Consider the following 20,522-nt stretch of genomic DNA (forward strand, 5'->3'; position numbering starts at 1 on the left):
ATTATGCTTTGATTTTATACTAAAGCCCAACATAACAAACAGTTGTCTTACAAAACATTATTGCTGTATACAAATGTTGCATTTCCTCAGTTGGGAATACATTACTGTATAGATGCACAGTATCCTAATGTTTAAAACAGTAGAGGGTTGACCCTGGCTGGATACCAGGCACCCACCAAAGCTGTCTAACACTCCCCTCCACAAGTGGAGAGGGGAGAGAATATATAAGGCAAGGTTCATGAGCTGAGATAAGGACAGGGAGACATCACTCACCGAATACCATCACGGGCAAAACAGACTCAGTTTGGAGATATTAATAAAATTTACAAATAACAAAATCAGAGCAGGATAATGAGAAGTGAGGAGGTCAATGGAACTAAGACGATCCCAGGGGAGGCAGAAAACTGAAATGGTTTATTGGACTCATAAGTTCATATTTAAAGGGTTTAGGGTTTACATATTTAACAGAGGGTTTACATATCCATTGAGGGTTTGCATATTCATGCTATTAAAATTGGGGGGGTCACAAGGATAATAAAGGGGGAAAACCCAGGCTAACACATCTTGGGGTCTTAGGAATTACCTCATGGGAAAAACCCGTTTTATCTTAGGGGATTTTACAGGGGGAGAACAGGTAACGCAAAGGGAGAGATAAGGTACAATGGTTCTGAAGCCAGGTAACACCTGAAAAGTGAATTTAAGCAATATAAAGAGTTAAGCACAAAATGTAGAAGCAAGCTTTAGCAAGGCACATAGAATCCAGCATTAAGAAAGCGGAGGCAATAAATTCACTGAGGTACAGGTCGCTCTGACACAGGAGAACATAAACATGAACAGAAAATGCTAGTACACACAAAAAGAGACATATGGGGAGGAAACCAAAGAGATAAAGAGAGGGACATGCCAAGAAATTAGGTATTGGTGCCAAATACCGAAACTCTCTGCCAAATTCATAAGGAAGCTACCCAAATTAGGGAAGGTTCAAAAGTTTAGGAGGATGATGATGAAAAGGACACGAGGTTCATGATGAAGGAAGACCGGAACTCCCACCGAAGTTCTCCCCAAATTAAGGACCACGCCTCTAACTCCGCCTCAACTCCACCTGTTATGAATATTAAAAGTAGATGTTGCAATGTAATGAATATTCATAATATATGATGTAATTGCTTAGCGAAAATTGTATAAAAGTTGGATTGTGTGTTTCTCGAGTTGGAGCAGTTTGTCCAGGGCGACCTGGCTGCTCCCCGGCCGTGAAATAAATACCTCCTGCTTATAGACTGAAATTCTGTCTCTGAGCAGTTTCTCCGCGCCTTGTTTTGGGGCATAAAATTGGCATCAGTTCTTCTGCATAGGTCTGATGAGATCAGGATGTGGCTCTCTGGCTCGGGCAGGGCATGTGATAACATAATGTAAGGAGTCTACATCCTGCTGAAGAAGGCAGGAAGTGTCCACAGAGATGAGGTTGGCAAAGAGGCGTTTTCCCAGCTTCTGTAGCCCATGGCTCTCTGCAGAGACTACTCAAATATCTCTCTGCAGATATCATATCTTGGAATCCAATAGAGAAGTATATTAAATATTAAAAACATGTTCTCCCCACCCTTCCCTCCTTCTCAAGCTCTACCTTTTCCCCCCCCAAGAGGCACAGGGAGATGGGGAATGGTGGTTACTGTCAGTTCATCACAGATTGTTCCTGCTGCTGCTCAGGGAGCAGCATGGGGTCCCTCCCATGGGAGACAGTCCTCCAAGAACTTCTGCAACATGAGTCCATCCCACAGGCAACAGCTCTCCACAAACTGCTGCAATGTGGGTCACTTTTTCATCAGGTGCAGTCCATCAGGCACAGCCTGCTCCAATGAGGGTCCCCCATGGGATCACAAGTCCTACCAGGAAATCTGCTCCAGCATGGGCTCCTCTCTCCACGGGTCTGCAGATTCCTGCCAGCACCCTGCTCCAGCAGAGGTTTCCCATGGGTTCACAGCCCTCTTTTGGGCACCCACCTTCTCCAGTGGGATGCAGGTGGATCTCTGCATCCCAGTGGTCCTCCATGGGCTGCAGCAGCACAGGGGCTACATGGCTTCACCATGCTCTTCACCACAGACGGCAGAGGATCTCAGCTCCAGCGCCTGGAACACCTCCTCCCCCTCCTTCTCAACTGACCTTGGTGTCTGCAGACTTGTTCCTCTCACATGTTCTCACTCTGCTTTTTTCTGTCTGCAATTACATCTGCACAGTAACTATTAATTTGTTAAATATGTTATTCCAGAGGCATTACTGTCATTCCTGATTGGCTTGGCCTTGGCCAGCAGTGGGGTCCATCCTGGAGCCAGCTGGCATTGGCTCTGCTGGACTTGGGGGAAGCTTCTGGCAGCTTCTCACAGAAGCCACCTCTGTAGCCTCCCCAGCCAAAACCTGGCCACAAACCCAAATGTTTAAAGTACATCATTATTTTCATTTTAAAAGTGAATTTATATATCTAATTAGAATCAGAAAGGTGAAAAATAATCCATAAGCTAAGTGGATTGTTATTTATTAAAAAAAAAAAAAAGAATCTAGGGTACAGCCTAGTTTGTCTGCACACCAATAAAACTGTTATACATCATGATTATTATTTAATAATATTTTATATTAATTTTTGCATATTATTTTTCATATTATAAACATTGTCTATGCTACAGGATATAACTTTCATTTTAATAAACCAAGATAATAAAGGTTAGTGAAGATAATAAAGTCTACATCTTCTAGGTAATGCAAATAGGTATTTAATCCATAGGGAAAATGGCTGAGAAAAAGAAACAATAGAAAAGAATGGAAAAATAAAGCAATTGACTGAGAGGGAAAAAAAAAAGATGGAATTATATACAGAGAAGTCTTAAAGGACCTGAAGAATAAAAGACAGCAAGGAAGATATGGAAAAAAGCCATATCTCATAAACACAAACTTCAAGTGCCTGGCCTCTTTCATGACCTTAGAAATCCAAACAGCACAAATTTGAACAGAAGCAAATCATCCCATGTAATATATCAAACAAATCTCATCGGGCTTTGTTTTGTTACTACTGTAATTGCAATTTGTGGTGACGATTTGCCATCACAATAGAATATGAAAAAACTTAATGCTAATCAAGAAGCTGAAATAATAGCTGACATAGATTGTATTTGCATTGATTCCCAAACACTAGAAAAGTAAAAAACCATTGTCTTATCTATTTAGAGGCTAACTGGAAACCATTTTCCTAGAAAGCAATGCAAGAAGGCCAAGCTGAGTACTGAAGAAGATAATCACACTACCTCATATACCACTACTTTGTATTTTATTCTTTGTTGCCACCCTGCCATATGAGATTAAAAAAGCGATGTTAATCAAACGGTAGATAACACATGTGAATCTCATAATTCCTTAAAATATTTGAGTGAGATTCATCTCCTCCACAGTGATGATGTTCAGCAATGGGAACAGATCCAGCAAGAGGTTCAGTGCGATAGTTAAGACGCACCTTTGTTCCCTCACTAGCCCCATCGATCTGACTAAAACTTTACAGACAGGTGTTGCTAATGAGTATTAGTAGGCAGCTTGAAAGGAGGACTTCATAGTTGCCTTAATTCCAGATTTTGACACTCCATCCCCTAATGACTGACTAGCTGGAAGAAGGACTATAGAAGAAATTTTACAGGGAGATTATAGAAGCAACTTTTCTAAGACTTTTTAAAAATTGCTCTGAGCATGCAGAGAGAGAGAGCAAAAATAACATGTTTAATTGATATTAGCTTATTAATGTACAATGATTGTAATGAGACTTAAAAAAAAAATTACCCATGCCTTTTGAATGCTATTGCCCACAGGAAAAAGTAAATTAGAATGCAGTCTCTCCCTCTAGGAGAGGATTTTAAATGATCAAATTTTATGACTTCTCAAATCCTGCAAGCAAACAGATTTTCCAGATAGACACTGTAAACTATAAAAACTCAGGTTGTTTGGAGACCAGACCACACAAAGAAAGCTCAGGTTATTTTTCAATCTAGAAGTACTACTTTCTGTGCATTTCTTTCTTGGCCATGAAACCCTAAATGAGAATAAAGTCATTGAACACAGCCTGTCTACATTTTACAGGAGTTTCACTCTGCTGTTAGTTAGGAGAATATTTTATAACTTTTGGGAAAAAAACTAAAAGCAAAACATGTTTTCTGTGCTTATACATTCAAATTTATTTTTAATAAACTGGGAGAAATATTTATGTTTTTCCCTTGCTTTGTTTCACTCAGACAAAGTCCTTATTGCTTAAACACCTCTAAATTGTACCTAATTCTAATGTAACCTAAACCCCTCTAAACTGACCTAATCCTGAGGCATAAATTAATGAGAATTGGGGTTGAACTGCTGAATTAAGCAGCAAACAGCAACAGTAAGAGGGGAAGGAGAAAGGAAAAAGGGAGAGAGGCAGGTTTTTCACAGGAAGTTAGAAGAAATATTTTAGTCTGGAGAAATACCACAGACGAGAATGACGGCTGCACATCTGACTCAGTTCCTATTAGCCCTTTGGTCACACAAGACAAAATCAGGAAAAGACTGGAAACAGCTTGAACCAACGTGGCAAAAACAGTTGTCCATCAAAGCTGGTAAAATCAAAGCACATCCCCTTTGCTGCACCCTCTGTAAACTGCATGCTCAGATAGACAATAAAATCTCTTCCCAGATGGAGAGTCCTGTACAGGCCAGGGCACAGGCCCAGGCTAAGGCTGAGGGTCGAGCCCAGTCCAAAGTCTGAATTCCCTCGATTCTCCCCCCTGTTCTCAGGTTCCCCTGGTCCTACCCTAACCCATGCTGCCAAGGCAGAATTTGCTCTCAGTGAGGCACTACAGCCCTGACTATTATGAGTGTAATGGTCGTAACTCCATAAATTCAGAATTGGGCCAAAGTCCAGGGGACAATAACTAATTTAGCGCCTTCACTGACTGTCTCTTGAGAGACTAAAACTTAACAGCTCCCCACCCATGACGGGATCATTAGCAACCAACCACTACTGCCAGTATTATTCCCTGCTAAACCATGTGAATCACCTCACTTGCCAAGGAGGGTTGTGTGTGCACGTTAGATACGCAGAGTTGGCATGCTCTGGAGTATACATATGGATGTACAGGCTATATTCCATATATCTTAGACTCTGACAGAGAATCAGCAGCCAACAGTTGGCTTTCTGCTGGCTGCCACCTGCCTGTTTATACCTGGAAATCTCAGAGCATTCACTTTTTCACTGAAAACATTGGTGTCAGAGGCATGCAAATGACAAGAAGAAAATTCATTAGAATGCTAGAAATACTTCCTAATGATATCAGGTGGGAACCTAGGTATTAACAAATTGCTTACAATAATTCAACAGCAATGCAAGAAGACTCCCAAATGGAAAGTACCTTACAAACTTTTCCAGTGTTTTGACAAATGAAGAACGAATGGTTACCTGGCTTAACAAGAAATTCACATGCTGTTCAGACACAGCCTAATACTTTCCAGCATAACCATGTTAGCGTAAGCCATGGCAGTTACACAAGGAAAGGGGAGTGAAAATAAAATTTTCAGGAGTGCTTTGTAATATTCTTTCTCACTTCTGGTTCAAGACAACTCATCTCTTCCTGGTTTTGAATATTTCATATATAAGCAATGCAGTCAAACATCTGATCTCCATTGCCATTATAATGGCCATGATAATGAACATTCTTACAATTATAGTTTGGGTCATAATTATAATTTAGGCATGAACTGCTTCAAGTTCTTAGACCTATATTTTGTCAACTATTGCAAATTTCTGTTAGAAAATAACAGATAAATAAACCTAATACTTGCAAGTCAGCAACTCCTCTTAGGTACCAGGTATTAAAAATTCCACTGTAATGCTAGAGCAGTTCCAACTAATGTATAACGAAATTAGAAAACCTTTTCATTAATGCAGCATATGATAAATTAAAAAGTCTGAGGAAGAATAGTCTGTGATTCCTACAGATCAAGTTAATAAAAAAAAAAATACATTTCTACACATTAAGAAATGGCTGCATAATTAAAGAATATGAAGAGCAAAGTTGGGAAATCAGCAATATCCACAGAACTAGATCCAATTTTTGGTTCGTGTCAAAACATGTATATTTCACGTAGCACCAGACTGTTCTGACATTAGCCAGGGAAACAGTGCAGTCCGTACTCAGAAATTAGGACACTTGAAGCATATTTTATTATAATTTTCTGCACAGTTTTAACAAAAAAAAAAAAAGTAATGCTGAAGACTGAAAAATAGTGCTTTCAATTACCAATAAAAATGCTGGTGTCTTAAAGGCAGCACAGTTATCTTCTAAGAGAAAAACTGGATGCAGGCTATCACACACTGCAGCACTGAATATTTCTATCAATAATACCAATTTTCCTAGTTATTTCCACCACTGAAGAAGAATATGAGTTCTGTACAACTGTGCTATAACAAATAATTCAGCTATATATTCTACTGTATTTAAAACAGCATGAGATATCATCATGTAATTGTTCAGGTATCTGTCCTCATGTTTAATTTATTATAAATAACTTAAAGAACACCCCAAAAAATCTATTGAAACCAGGAACACACATGATGCCATCTGTAGAGGAGGATAATGATATATCTCAATATTCTGTTACAGGAAAAATGTATGTTCATAGTCCCTTTCTGAATGCATCATAGGTACACACAGAAACCCAAATAGTCATAAAGACACTTCCTTAACTGGAAGGTTTTCTAATCTCTAAATTGGATCTTCAGTTAATTTTTCAGAGCTCCCTAAAAAGCCAGGTGTCTTATCTGGCAAAATGTGCTGAGACTTTATAGTGATCTACCTGCATGGCTTGTTTTTCTCTGCAAATCAGAATGCTATGAACCACACAGATCTGAATCACATCCCAACACAAACTTACCAAACAACCACTTGGGTCTGAAAATTAATTAAAAGCTGTAGGCTAAATAGTTTTGTATGAGAACAGTGGATTGCAGATGTGGAGGAACGATGTATAAAGCAGTTAATAAAACCTGATATGTACAAATTCACAGAATATTCTGAGTTGGAAGGGACCCATAAAGATCATCAAGTCCAACTTTTAAGTGCATGGCACATCTACAGAGTTCAAACCCACAACATTGTGTTATTAGCACCATGCTCTAACCAACTGAGCTAAATTGTCTATACTAGTCCTCTGAAACACATTGAACTTGTCAACCATCTCAAGTTATGAAAGATGGATTATTTTTGCAGGTAAATCATAAATATCATTCAATAGAGAAGGCTTAATTAGCTATTGAAGATGTAGAAGGTTTTTGGAAGTTGAGGGGAGAAGCTAAGGGACGGAATGAAGATAGATAATATCAATGATTTCCTAAGTACAATTATTTCAAGAGGTTTTGAACAACCTGGAAACCAAATTTGTGCTAAAAATTTGATATTTGAAATCAAAACTGATATTAAAAAATGAAAAACTCTCAAATTTAATTCATCATACATTTAATATCAACCAATTAAAGCAGTGGATTAAGGAATATTGTATCTTGTTCACTATGATGACATTTATATTTTCTAAAAAAATTTTGTAAATCTCTTTTAAAAGATTTTGTAAAGACTTTTTTTTTAATCTTTTGTCAAAGATCTAAAAATCTCTTTTAATCTTTTGAGGTTTCATCAGTAAAATCCCTAACTATTAGGCTGACTACATAAATTGATAAAAAAATCCAATTATATTTTATTATATGTGATTATTAACTGTGTATTATAATGAAGCACTGAGTCAAAGAATGTTTGAGGTTGTAAAGAACCTCTGGAGGTCACCTTTCCAATCTCCCTGCTCAAGCATGGTCACGTACAACAGGTTACCTCAGACCATGTCCAGACAGTTTTTAACTATCTGCAGGGATGAAGACTTGGCAAACTCACTGGGCAATCTGTTACAATGCTCAGTCACCCTCATAGTAAAGTAACGTTTTCTTGTACAGAAAGATTTTCCTTATTTATAAAGTTTTTTCCTTATGAACGCTTTTCTTATGCATTCAGATTATCATATATAGAGACTAAATACCTTCTTGTAATTTCCGTGCATGAGAAGCTGAATTTGCTCATAATCCCTTTTAAAACAACAAAAGCTTTGTGATATGAATGCCTATTCTCACCATGAACACAATTATAATTTTAAGATAATACCAAAGTACCAACAGGATTGTTTTTCCCTGCAGGCTGACATTTGGAGTTGCTCTGGTTGGACTATCATCCAAGTCAGAAAAATTCTCCTTTATTAGAGCAAGAGTGATTACTCTTTTTTTTTTTTTTCTAATCTTCACACATATAAACTTGCATACATATTGCTTGATCAAAGAAAATATGTCTCTGCTGATATTCATTATCATCTGTTTGTAGTAAGAATTCTACTTGCACAATTTAATCTAAGCACTTGATTTATTAAGTGCTTGATTGAAGCAGAAAGTCTTCTTTACCATATTATTTACATGTTTTCAATATGTATATCTGTGCCAAAGTTAATTTTAAAAATTCACTTTAGAAAAGTTCTGCATTCCTAGCTTTTTTATACTAACACATATCCCTAATACCAAAATCTTAACTATACACTAAACCATTTTTTTCATTTAGATATATTACCTAGAAAAAATCTCACATCTTCTTTGTTTTTCAAAATAAACTTTATATCAAGTTTTCAATATTCTTTTTCTTTATGTTGTTTACATACTTGTATACATAACCGTATAATAAAATCTAAATTTTAATATTTTATCTTCCATCTGTTAGAAAATTTTTATATATACATGGTATACAATAGTCAGTGAATAGGAAAATATTTTACATGTTTGAGAACTTGGTTATCAGTTTCTCTCCCTTATACACTGAGATAGAATTACACAATACTGGGTCTTTTTTCAAACTAAGGACTAACAATAATTATTTTTCATGTTTTATAAAAAGTATTGAGAAATAAAACTAGCTAGATCTTGAAACATTAACCAAAACTAACATTTCGGGTTTCTGGCTATAACTCAGACTTTTTTTAGTTGAAGCACACATATTCAGAAGGGTGAAGTCTTTTTAGGGTCTTTGTTGGCCTGACAGTAGACCTTAAGGCTCCTCAGATGTTGCTCCCATGACTACTACTGTACCAAGAAGAATTAAGTTGATCAGCTCTATGCTAGTTCTAGCCCATGGAAATATTACAGCCCTTTTCCTTCCACGCTTCTTTAATGGGCAGTTCCCTTGTTTGTTGCTTGGTCTGAAATTCAGTGAGGACTGGGACAAGTCATTGCCTTAAGCAGATGCTGACAGTTGCTTTGAGACAGCCTCTCCTGAATCTCTCTCGCTGAGTTGATGTTGATACACATAATGTCTAGTTTGTGAAACTAAAACAGATCTTAGCTCACCCTCTTTGAAAGTTTTCTGGGCTTTCAAGTCAAACCACCTTGTTTTCTCGTTTACTTGTTAAATCAAGTATATATTTTTGCATGTGTTGTTATTGTAAAAGTTAATTTCTGAAAATTACTCCAAAAAACACAAACAAGATAAGGCTGGAGTGTAATATATCCCTTGACCATGGAAGAAAAGCAAGAAGTGTTAGAGAATAATCCATACCTTGTGGCGTAATCTTACTAGGGGCTGATAGAGCCTAAAGTCGTATCCTTCCTTGACTGGCCACCCTTCCGCTCCCAGCAAAATGCATCCAAGAAGTAAAACAGTGGACCACCACATAAACATCTTTACAGGTCTGTTTCTGTCAAAATAAAATGTAAGAGTTCAGTGATGTCATATTACTTTGGCATGAGCCATGTAATAAAAGTTTACAATACTGATATTCCATTTGTGGACTTAAATAAATATTGTAGATATAAGACAATCCATCTGGCACAACAGCAAAGAGAAAAAATAGTAGTCATTTGGGATGACAATATCAATTTAGTTGTGCTGAACGGAGCGTTTTCTTATCATATGAGAAAGTCACTGAGGAAATAACCAGGACAAGCCACAGAAAAAACCAGAATATACTAGAAAAGCAGTTGTGAAAAATGCAAAACATTTTCTCAGATGAAGGAAAAAAAATTATCATCAATCAACTTTTTCTTTTAAATACAGTCTTTCACAATGCACAGTTCATATTCTTAAAGGCCTATAACAATCATACACATTTATAGATACATATGTCATGAGAGTTTCTTTATGTGGTTCCTAATGGACTTATAAATGTGCATTTCGTAAGCTGTTTCAGAATCTATTAGAAATATGCAATCTATATTATTGATATTCAGCATTTGTATTAAAACTATCATGTTAGACAACACAGCAAACTGACTCTCATCACTTCAAGACACTCCCAAGTCAGTCTGCTTAGTCTATATTGTTTAATCCTGCAATACGGGACAGAGATGAACAACTTTCATGCAGGCTGACTTACACATGAATGGTTTGGTGTTTTTCCCCTTTCTACCTTGCTTTTAGTTCACTTACCCCACCAACATAGAAGTCTCTAATAAACAAAGATATACAAGAATAAGTACAAAACATCCTAAGTGTGCCCTAGGAGCACAGAGTGTGTACAGAATGTTGAAGTCTTGACTGACATTTTTCTTTTCTATGGAAAATCAGCTGAGCATAAAATGTGAGCAAATTCTGGATCACTTATTATCCTGTATCATTTACAGTCATGCTCCTGGCAATACTGTTACACAAACTGTGGATTTGATTCCTATCATTCTTCATATAGCAGTAGTTCTCACAGTAGGTCTCTGCCTCTGAAGACAGAGACTGCATAGAATTAGTTCCTGTGGAGATATTAAAGGTAGTAAATGGACTCTGTTCTTACTCTATTTGCAGCCTCAGTAACACGATCCTACGTAAGTTTGCTACACTTCTCTGGGGACTAATACTCCAAACTTGGTAAAACCTCTTAAAGGTTGCTGTCTGTTTCATTCTCATTCCAGCCGATTTTTTACCAGCCTGCCTTGCTTTCTCACTTGAAACTCAAACCAAAGCTTGACATTTGTATACCATACTACTTTGACATCGCTTACCTCTTGTTCCACCAAACCCCATCTCATTCTGGGTCTCCCTAGTAATCAAACTTAACATTTCTTCTCATTTATTATTGCTTATTCCAACCGTTTCCACTTCAATTACCTTTTTTTGGTGCTCCAGCTTTTCTAATATACATAGTAGAAGTTTCTCTCCTAAGAGAGCTAGCAGAATATATTAAGCAAAGAATAATTTGAAACACAGAAAACAAGCTCTATTACAGAGAGTTATTTTACATAAATAACTTGAGGCTTGTTCTTTTGCACCTGTTCAGTAGCTGGATATTATAGTGAAGATAGGAAATGACACAGTGAATATGTTTTCTTGGGTTCCCCTCATACTTCCACCTAAACAGAACTGCTAATCAGATGTTCCAGTGGACCTTTACTATGGAATTATTACAACAATAAGCTTACTGACTTGAAAAACAAAAAGGCTCATTACAGAATTCTGAGGTTTCAAGTACATTGTGGTATGGCATTTTCCTTCACTGTTTCTGTGTTAGTTCTCGGTATGGTTGTTATTGGGACAATAAGTCCATTAAAGGGAAAAAAAAATTAAAAAAAGAAATAAGAAAAATCAGAATCTTGACTTTTTATCTCAAAGAAAACATCCCTTTATTTGTGTTTGTTAAAAAAAAAACTTTGAAAATACTTTATTTCTGACTTTCAAGGTCGGAATTAGATTAGTTTAGCACTTGTGCATGCTAAAACTAGCTATGCACAGTTGAAGCTTTGTCCCCTTTATGCACTTGTCGAATATCTCTCCGTACAATGAAAATTTGGTTGGAGAACAGTCATTTCACAGAAGATGGTAAGGGCAGCCACATTCCACCACCCTCCCATCTATACTGTACATATTTTAGCCTCATGTGGTATAAAAGAATAGGGTCCTTATAGTCTTGAAAATTGTTTGACCTTGAAAGACTTATTCTTTGCACTTGCACAGAAGAAGAGAAAATTATTACATGCTCAGTTTTTGATTTTATTGCTGTTACTTGGATGAACACTTCAACATAAATTTAAAAAGTCAGCTTTTTGGACAGATGCCACTTAAAATCCCCAAAGTATAGAGGGCGTCTTCAGTTATTATTTGCCTTTTTAGAAATAAAAAATCCACTTTTTTTCCAGGTATCATAAATTGAATTTATTGTACATCTTTTAAAACTACTACCAAAACCACAGTTCTTAAAACAGTACTACGTCTTCATTTTAAGAAAAATTATTATTATCTGTTCTTAAAGGTTTACATGGTTAAAGAGTTGAACTAAAGAGCAGGAAGAAAAATTACTTTTCAAAGCTTTACTGCAACTCCAGATTTTGTTGCTGCACATAGGTGAACAGAAAGAAATAAGTTATCAAGTCTATATATATATACTCATGTTACCTAAAATTACTTCCTTCTTTTTTCTTCTTGGAGGTACAGCACAAATGATAACTAAAGGATTTCTGTACTTTCTTTTTAATGTTGTATTATCAATGGATCAGAAATTGTGTTTTTGAAGGATGCTTATACTATGCATTTTAGGGCAAAATGACATATTTCTCAATTTTGCAATATGATCTGGACCTTGTTTACTTATTAATTGTAATCTGGCAGAATTTAATGTTTCAGTGTTTAGATAACATTCTACTGTATAACTCCATTAATTATATATTTGTAAAGCAGTTGCTTTTATTTTTTTATTATATGACTATTTTTATCTTCACTTTTTTTTTAGTTTGTTTCAAGTCATGGAGGACATACTGAGTTTTAAGTTGTCAAACTTTCCACATCATTAAACTTGAATATATAAATGACTACAGTTACTTAGTATGCTTTTATTAAGTGCACAGGATATATTAAGTAGTGTATTTTTCACTAGAATTGGAGGTAAGTGGGCTTAAGGAATTTCAGGGTCAAACAAATGATTAATGTAATTAAATGTTAGAATCAAAACTATGTTTCACAGGAAAACGCCGAAAATAAAAGATTTTAAGCAATATTAATACAGATTTTAATAAATATTTTGAAATATAGGGCTCTTGAGTATAAGCAACTTAGTTTTTTGTATTTTTTTGCTATCACTGCTTCGAAAAGTGGAAGAAAGAGTTCTGCTTCAATGTCCCAGACAGTATACATGTTACCGAGAACTTTGGAAGGGGTGGGGGCTTAATCAAAGATGAATAAGGCATTACTCTCACTTTCCCTCTCTCTGGGAACGGCACAGACTGAAATTTAGGATCTGAATTAAGCAAATGCACAGCCAGAAAAGACCATGGAGAGACCAGATTTGAAAGAAATGTTCCAAGAAATAAGTGTTATTCAATTATGTTTGACAATTTCAGTGAAATGTTATTGAACAGATAGCTTTCTTTGTGAGTTTGTCACGTTGCTGAGGCATCACCCTGAAAGCAGTGTAATGAGTTTGGTTTTGCTATGACAGTTGTGAAATCAGACTGTCAGGCAGTCTGACCTTTACCATTTTTTCCAGTGATGTGTTTGTTCATGCAACATACTTAACAAAATATAAGCTCTACCTATTACAATACATCTCCTACATATTTGTAAGGATTTCGGGACAAGACAAGATAATAACTTACATACTGATTAATATAATTATGAATAGTCCGCTGTTTTCTACTCAATTCTGAAATTATTTAAGTTATTTCTAAGACCTCACAGAAGTAAGAAGAAATTCCACCCCATATTTTCACCACTCTAGTGTTTAAAATGTTTATTTTACTTTTTCCCAACTTCACCAGGCTCTGTCATTAAACATCTATAAATCAAAGTGTTGTTTCCATAAATGTTGCTTCTTTGCACTAAGGGCTTATTTGCACTAAGCACTGATGTGATACTGTAAATAAAGGCAAATATTGTTTAATAACTACTTAATATTGAATTGGTGGCCAATGGTAGTTGCTTAAAAGAAGTAAAGAGGCAAGGATAACACAGTATATTCCCTCGAGTCCATTTACTGCCTGAGCTAGAAACTGCAGCTAACCAATTTGCCTGATATACACTGATGGGGACTTAGCTCCTTAAGTCTGTCTTCTTCATTTTTTAATGTATATTTTTATTTTCATAACATCATGTGGGTGTGAAGAGTGTTGCTACTTTATATTTATATAACCATGTTTAGAAATCTGATGAATTTATTTGGTTTATACTTTCTTTAAACAGATAACAACCTGTACCTCTGCATTTTCCTGTTTTCCTGTTTCTTTCTCTGCACGTTCCTCATTCATAATACAGCCTATAGGTTAAAATATAGAGAGAAATAAAAAAAATATTCCAGTACATCTTTTATGCTATATATGATTTGTCTGCCAATAAACACTGAACTGACTTCCCTAAACAACTACTAGCAGTAACTCCATATCTTCTGTAAACATCTAATTTACAGCTACTCAGTGCACGTAAATAATTAGGGTGTGGGGGTTTTTTTCCCCTCACTGCATGCAAATATTTAGGATGCTGTGTTTCTTTCCTCATGTGCATTAATTCTCTTATTAACAATTACCTTAATGTGCTATTTTAGCATTAAACTGATCTGTGTTGTAGAAGTCTTTTGTGTTGTTCTTTGTTATCCCCAGATTTACCTTAAAACCTGAGGCATCAGAGTGGAGAATGTGGGAAAAATAACAGTTATGCCTAACTTCTCATCACTCAGTAAGTTCTTCAGCATCAAATTTAGATTTTTCTTTCTGATTTTCAGAAAGCTCTGTCATCTCACTTTTTAGCACATTTCCAGAGCATTCATGAATGTGATGCACTCTACAGTTTTCTCACTATTGATTTCATTCCATTTCAGTTACTTCTAAAACTTTTTGATAAGTTATTATCTATGAGAGGATTCTTTTATTCTGTGACAAGTTTTTTTCTTGAAATCCTTGGGTAAGGAGTATTGCTGGGAGAACTATACCTTCTGAATTGACAGAAGAAATACCTGAGGGCATCTCACTCACCTCCTTTAGCCAAGGGAACTGGAACCCTCAAATATTTTTCAGTAATTTTTTCTTTTAAACAAAGGAAACTACATGAAAAGTTAACTGAATACCCACCATTATCCCTGATGATCAGCTACTCACCCCTGAGTTGGAGACAATTTCTTTTCATTCTTGAGAAAATGCAATGCAAACCTGTATCTCCCTTTTCTCTCCTGCTAATGCTTTTCACCCTTGCAAGTTCAATATTTTGTGAAAAACAACCTAAATCCCAGTTCTGACACCTTACTTATGAATATCTAATTATGATTAATATATTTCACAACACCATAGTGAGTACTACTTCTCAAAGTTATTATGATTTCTAATCTTCTCAGCAGTTCATTGATAATGTAAATTTTGCTCTCTGCCTGACTCTGTTGGACTAGGATAGAGGTTGTTACTATGAGAGTTTAGCAAATAGATAATAAGCACCATGTTACCTGTCTCCATGCTGTAATCTTCATAGAAAAGATTGAAAAAATATCATATTATACACAACCAGTTCCAAATGTGATAATGTATATTTACACAGTGTATTTAAAAAATCTAATTAATATAAGCTGGCTTAGCCAGAGTTTATATGAAGAGTGAAAATACATACCAATTACGAGAATGTCCTACTTTAAAATGTATACATATTTAAAATTAATAAATTTCCCATTGTTGAAGATTTTTTTTCCAAAATTTCTCAGCTATTATGCTCTGTTCTGAGTAAATAAATGGTGACTAGCCAGGATATTTGGCATCAAGAACAGAAATATAATTCATTTGAAGATATAACTCTTCCACCCCAATAAACTTATCTGATCAACTCAATGTCTCTACAAAGTATAATAAATTAAATCCTAAATATTTGTTCGATCACTGCATTATTCCTACCTTTAAAAGAGAAGACATGTCAGATATTAACCTGGTATTATTTAAGAGGTCACTTTTAACACATCAAGGAGCAGTACTGTATACTCTCAGGACATGTCAGTCTCTGTCTTTTACATACTACTAATCTCAATTAAAAAAAAAAGGCATAAAATTAATTGTCTATTTTGTGTGGATCAGAAAAAGACCATGAGCTCTGTCACCATATTCAATGTTATTAATAGGTTTATAATACAGCTACGGTAATAAATATGAACCATGCTTCATTGCTCTTGACTTTGAGGATTTCATTGCTTATAACGATGGATGCAAATAACCATCCAGGAAAGAATACACTGCTACCGTTTCTTAAGATGCTTTTATCTACTCTTATGGTTTCATGGCAGAAAGGCACCTGCAAACAAAGCATTTTTTTGTCTAAATAGAGATTATTATATTGCACTGACTTTGAACAAGTAGAAGTTTTAGCTAAAAGCATGTCTTTTCCCATTAGCCTCCCTCTGCTGTACCCTAGTGCCCCATATCTTCATACAGCCTGTGTCATCAGAAACCTTATGACAGATATCATACTAGAGACAGTATCATAGTCTCTCTATGAATGCAGCTATAACCCATATCAAGCAAAGTTTGTCCTTGTCAAAGTGCTATGTGGAAAGCAGATTACAATGTTGTGACGGCAGCTCTCGCCCCCAGGACTTGCTGACAGCTCTTGCGCACTGCATACCTCATGCTGTCACCCTCCAGTTCTCCTCCAGAAGTGGCAGCCATGCTCTGAACTAGAGTTGTTAGGTCACCTTAACTGCGTACAGCAGGCTCAGGGCTTGCAACAGTGAAGTGTAGCTCTGCCACGGCAGCCAACAATTCGTGCATCTGTGTATCAATCTGTTCTGTCTCTCAGCTGCGACTTTATGTGGCTACAGCCACTGACTGCACAGGCACACGCTCTTCATCCTTCACCCATCAAAAGAGGCTGGCACAATCATTTTGGAACAGCCAGCAATGCTGCTGACAGCACATGTGCTGGAACACACATGCAGCAAAATACTTTTTTAAAAAAATCTCATGAAAAGGACTTGCCATGCCAGACAAATCCTACCTCTGCTGATCGCTGCCCGTCTCTCCCTCACTTCTTTTCTAATTTAAACTGCAAAACTATCATACTGCACAACCAGCAGGTGGAGTGCAGACCCTTGCACTCTTGGTCCTGTATTACTGCACTTGGTCTTTGTGTTGACATTACAAACATGTCAGGTGTCTCCAAGGCAAGTACCTCAAGGCATCTCCGTGGTGAGCAGCCAGGACAAGGGCTGGGTTTCCCTGCCTGTCATTGTTACCTCTCTCTCTCTCCCCTCACACCACTTACACTGCCAGGTGCTGGTGGGTAACAGCAGAAGCCAAGGCAGCAAAGTGTCTGTGGGGGTGATGCAAGCAGGATTCATTTGCCCAGGGCTTTTGCAGAAGAGTTTCTTTGGAATTGGCCCTGGAGGTTAACAGGGGCTCACGTGACCCTGTACACAAGTGGCCTGAGTGTGGCAGGGGCATTTGTGAAAGGTCAAAACACCTAAAACACAGATGCAGCGAGGACATTTATTAGGTGAAATCTTTGCTGCTAACTTCATGCTCTAATTTAATCTTACCATTTTCCATATATTATTTATTTATTTATTTAAAGGATGAGTCACGGATGTCTTATTGTTTGTGACCCAAGTTTCAATTAGTTATAATAAAATGAGAAATGAAAATTTTAAACCTTTCTTAGCATGTTCTTCACATGGTCTCTTAGTTTCTTTAATATTAAAGAAAGAAGAACAAAATGAAGGTACCACATCTCAGAGGAATATTTTTAATGGATCTGTGTTGCATTTATTGATCTAATTTTTTCCTAAGACTTCAATATCAACATCAGGGTGGTTGACATCATTGATATATGCAAGTGCTAGTTTGTGAAAGTTATACTGTTAGCAAGGTGGTCTCTTTCTTCCCTCACTAAGCAAATTTGTCACAGCTGGTTCCCTAATATCCTAGAGGATTAATGTTTACCATCGTGGCAGTATCTGAACTGATGGGAATTCAACTGCTTCATATTATGAAATCAGAAAGAGAAAACTTGCCAGCTTAGAACTCATGTGAATAGTTTGATGATGTTAATACTAGAAAAGATAAATATTTTTAAGTTTTTAATTTTGTCTTTTTAAATAAAATACTGCTGCTATTAATTAAATGGAAGAAGAAACAACAGTTGTTGACACTTGCACAGTAAATTGTTGTGTATTTTTGAGCAGTTATCCTAGAAAAGGCAAAGTGGTCTCTTAAGAAGCAACTTCTTTTTTAAAGAAGTAAACTGCTAAATTAAAGACTGAAATTCTACATATTTGCTATGATATGCTAATATACCACCCTTATATTATTTGAGGGTTCTTATTATGTTCTCTTTTGTTATTCAAGGAAATTCTGGCATTCGGTAAAACAGTAGTTACCAACAAAACCATTGAAACCTCTGTGTTCTTGAACTCCTTGAATGAATGCTAAACCATATGTCTGTCATTAATTCAAACAGCCATTATAATCTCTTCCTATTAAATGTTCTGTTTAATGTTATGATTTTATCTCTTTACATCTTTGAAACTCACTGCGCTGAAGTGTTCTAGCCAACAGTCATAAATCCCATCTTTTTCACCCAGTGAAAGACATCTTTCAATAACTCAGCTGGCTTAAAGTCAACCCACTTGGAAATTATTGCTCAAGACCACCATGAAAATGGAAAGACTGGAATAGACAGGTTTGGGTTTTTAACCTCTAATTGGATTTGAAATAACAAAAAAATTATGAAGTACTAAAAAAGAAAACTAAGTCCTAAACCACTAAAATGTAAAGATAGAAGGTAGCTAGGAGCAAAGGAAATAGTGTTTCAGCAGCCTTCAAAGGTTGGGAAGATAACTAGAGTGCATAGCAGAGAGAAATGTGACATGGGAAAGCCTATGACATGCAAGAAACCATGAGTTCCTCAAACACAGAAGGACGCACTGTGGTATGACAGAGAGGAGTATACACAACAGTGCGAACACTGATAAGAAATATAAAATTATCAAACTGCAGAGAATAAAGATGCATACGGATTTTGGCATAATTGGATCGAAGCACAGTTCAATCAGTAACCAAAAGGACTGATGAATGTTGCAGCTATTTAAATAAACAAGGACTATTTGTAGCTGAGGGCAGTTTGTCCTTATCAGGATTGAACCAAAAATACTTTTGCCCTCCAGTACTCTCTCCTAGGGTTCACATTAATATAATTAACTACCGATGAAATCCTGACCTAATTAACAACATGAAAACAACTCTAAAAAACAACATGTGATATGTTGGGTCCAGAATTTTACCCTATTTAAAGGATTTAGTGAAAACATTCACAAGGATGGAAACAAAAACCTATCTCCATTTCATACAGTTCATAGAAACATACAAATAGAGGAAAGTGTTCTATACTTGAATAGCCAAAATAGTTATAAGTATTTTCTCTTTTTCAATTTAACTTCTGTGGAGTTTTTCGCCTTTCTTCTTTCCTGCTTTGTGATGACTTGACTCACTTTCTTCTTTACTGCCAGAAAGGTCAACTTTCTTCATGAGCCTGAATTCAGCACAATACAGAAAATCACACTTGTTCAGTCAGTCATAAAGCTGGCATGAGTTCCCAGTGCAATGTGCTTGGACATTAAAGTCCAAGTGAATAAAAAAAGGATCTTCTCTCCTTATGCAAATGAAATTAATAGACTGAGCATAATAGGAAGGAAACACACACAGTTCTGAGATTTTATAGAACAAAAAACCTCACCCTATCATACCTGGTGAAAAAAAATTGACTGTGACAGCTGACTTGGTCTTTTACATTCTACTATATACAGTAAATTTAGTGTATCATTATAGGACGTACTAATTATCCATGGAACAACTGCAGCCTTCTTTAAATTTTGCATAGGTATTTCTAATAAAACAATGCATTTCTCTTATTTTAATGCTCACAATCCTGTTCAGTAGGATCAGAAACTTCATTTCCTGCTATGTTTTAACTGTCTTATACTATTTTACTGGGTTTTATTGTTCATGTTTTTAGATTGCTCTAATATATCTACTAGAGAAAAACCTTCCAACTGCATACTGGAAAGCTGACAGCAAATCAGAAAACCTACAATGTTCTGATTAGGTTGTAGCTAAACAGGATTGTAAAATAAGATTTTTTTTTCAATAATTCATTAGCTAAAAAACCTGTTACTTCTAAGAAGAGTGGAATGATGATAACACAAAAAAAGGAGCAGACAGTATGTGCTGATGAACTGATAGTATGTGAAAGGAAAGTATTTTGTCTCTCCTCAACCACCACTGTATCATACATCGAAAACAAATTTTTTGTGTTCATTTATTGACGTAAAAAAAAAAGTTGTACATATTTTCCTTTTTTCAATTTTTGAAGTGTTTTATTTGGTGTTTTTTGGTTATTTTTGGAAAGGCAAAAAGGTAAATATCTTCAATTTTACTTATGCAATAGAAATACAGAAAAAAGTTAATGTAAAATTGACTGGAATGAACTTTTCATCATCAATGTACCAGGAAA

At 36.0% G+C, this 20,522-nt stretch overlaps 1 protein-coding gene across 5 annotated transcripts in view; it reads right to left on the reverse strand.

Annotated features, from left to right (window-relative positions):
• The window catches only part of FSTL5 (follistatin like 5), a 295,874-nt gene that overhangs the window by 256,919 nt on the left and 18,433 nt on the right, over window positions 1-20,522 (reverse strand). For all 5 annotated transcript variants that reach the window (XM_064652364.1, XM_064652368.1, XM_064652367.1 and 2 more), the window contains one exon: window positions 9,633-9,771. In XM_064652364.1, the coding sequence (XP_064508434.1) occupies window positions 9,633-9,755 (123 nt within the window). In that variant the 5' untranslated portion in view covers window positions 9,756-9,771. The remainder of the gene's footprint in view (window positions 1-9,632; window positions 9,772-20,522) is intronic.

This window comes from Pseudopipra pipra, chromosome 4 (assembly GCF_036250125.1).
Source record: "Pseudopipra pipra isolate bDixPip1 chromosome 4, bDixPip1.hap1, whole genome shotgun sequence".
NCBI classification, from domain to species: Eukaryota; Metazoa; Chordata; class Aves; order Passeriformes; family Pipridae; genus Pseudopipra; species Pseudopipra pipra.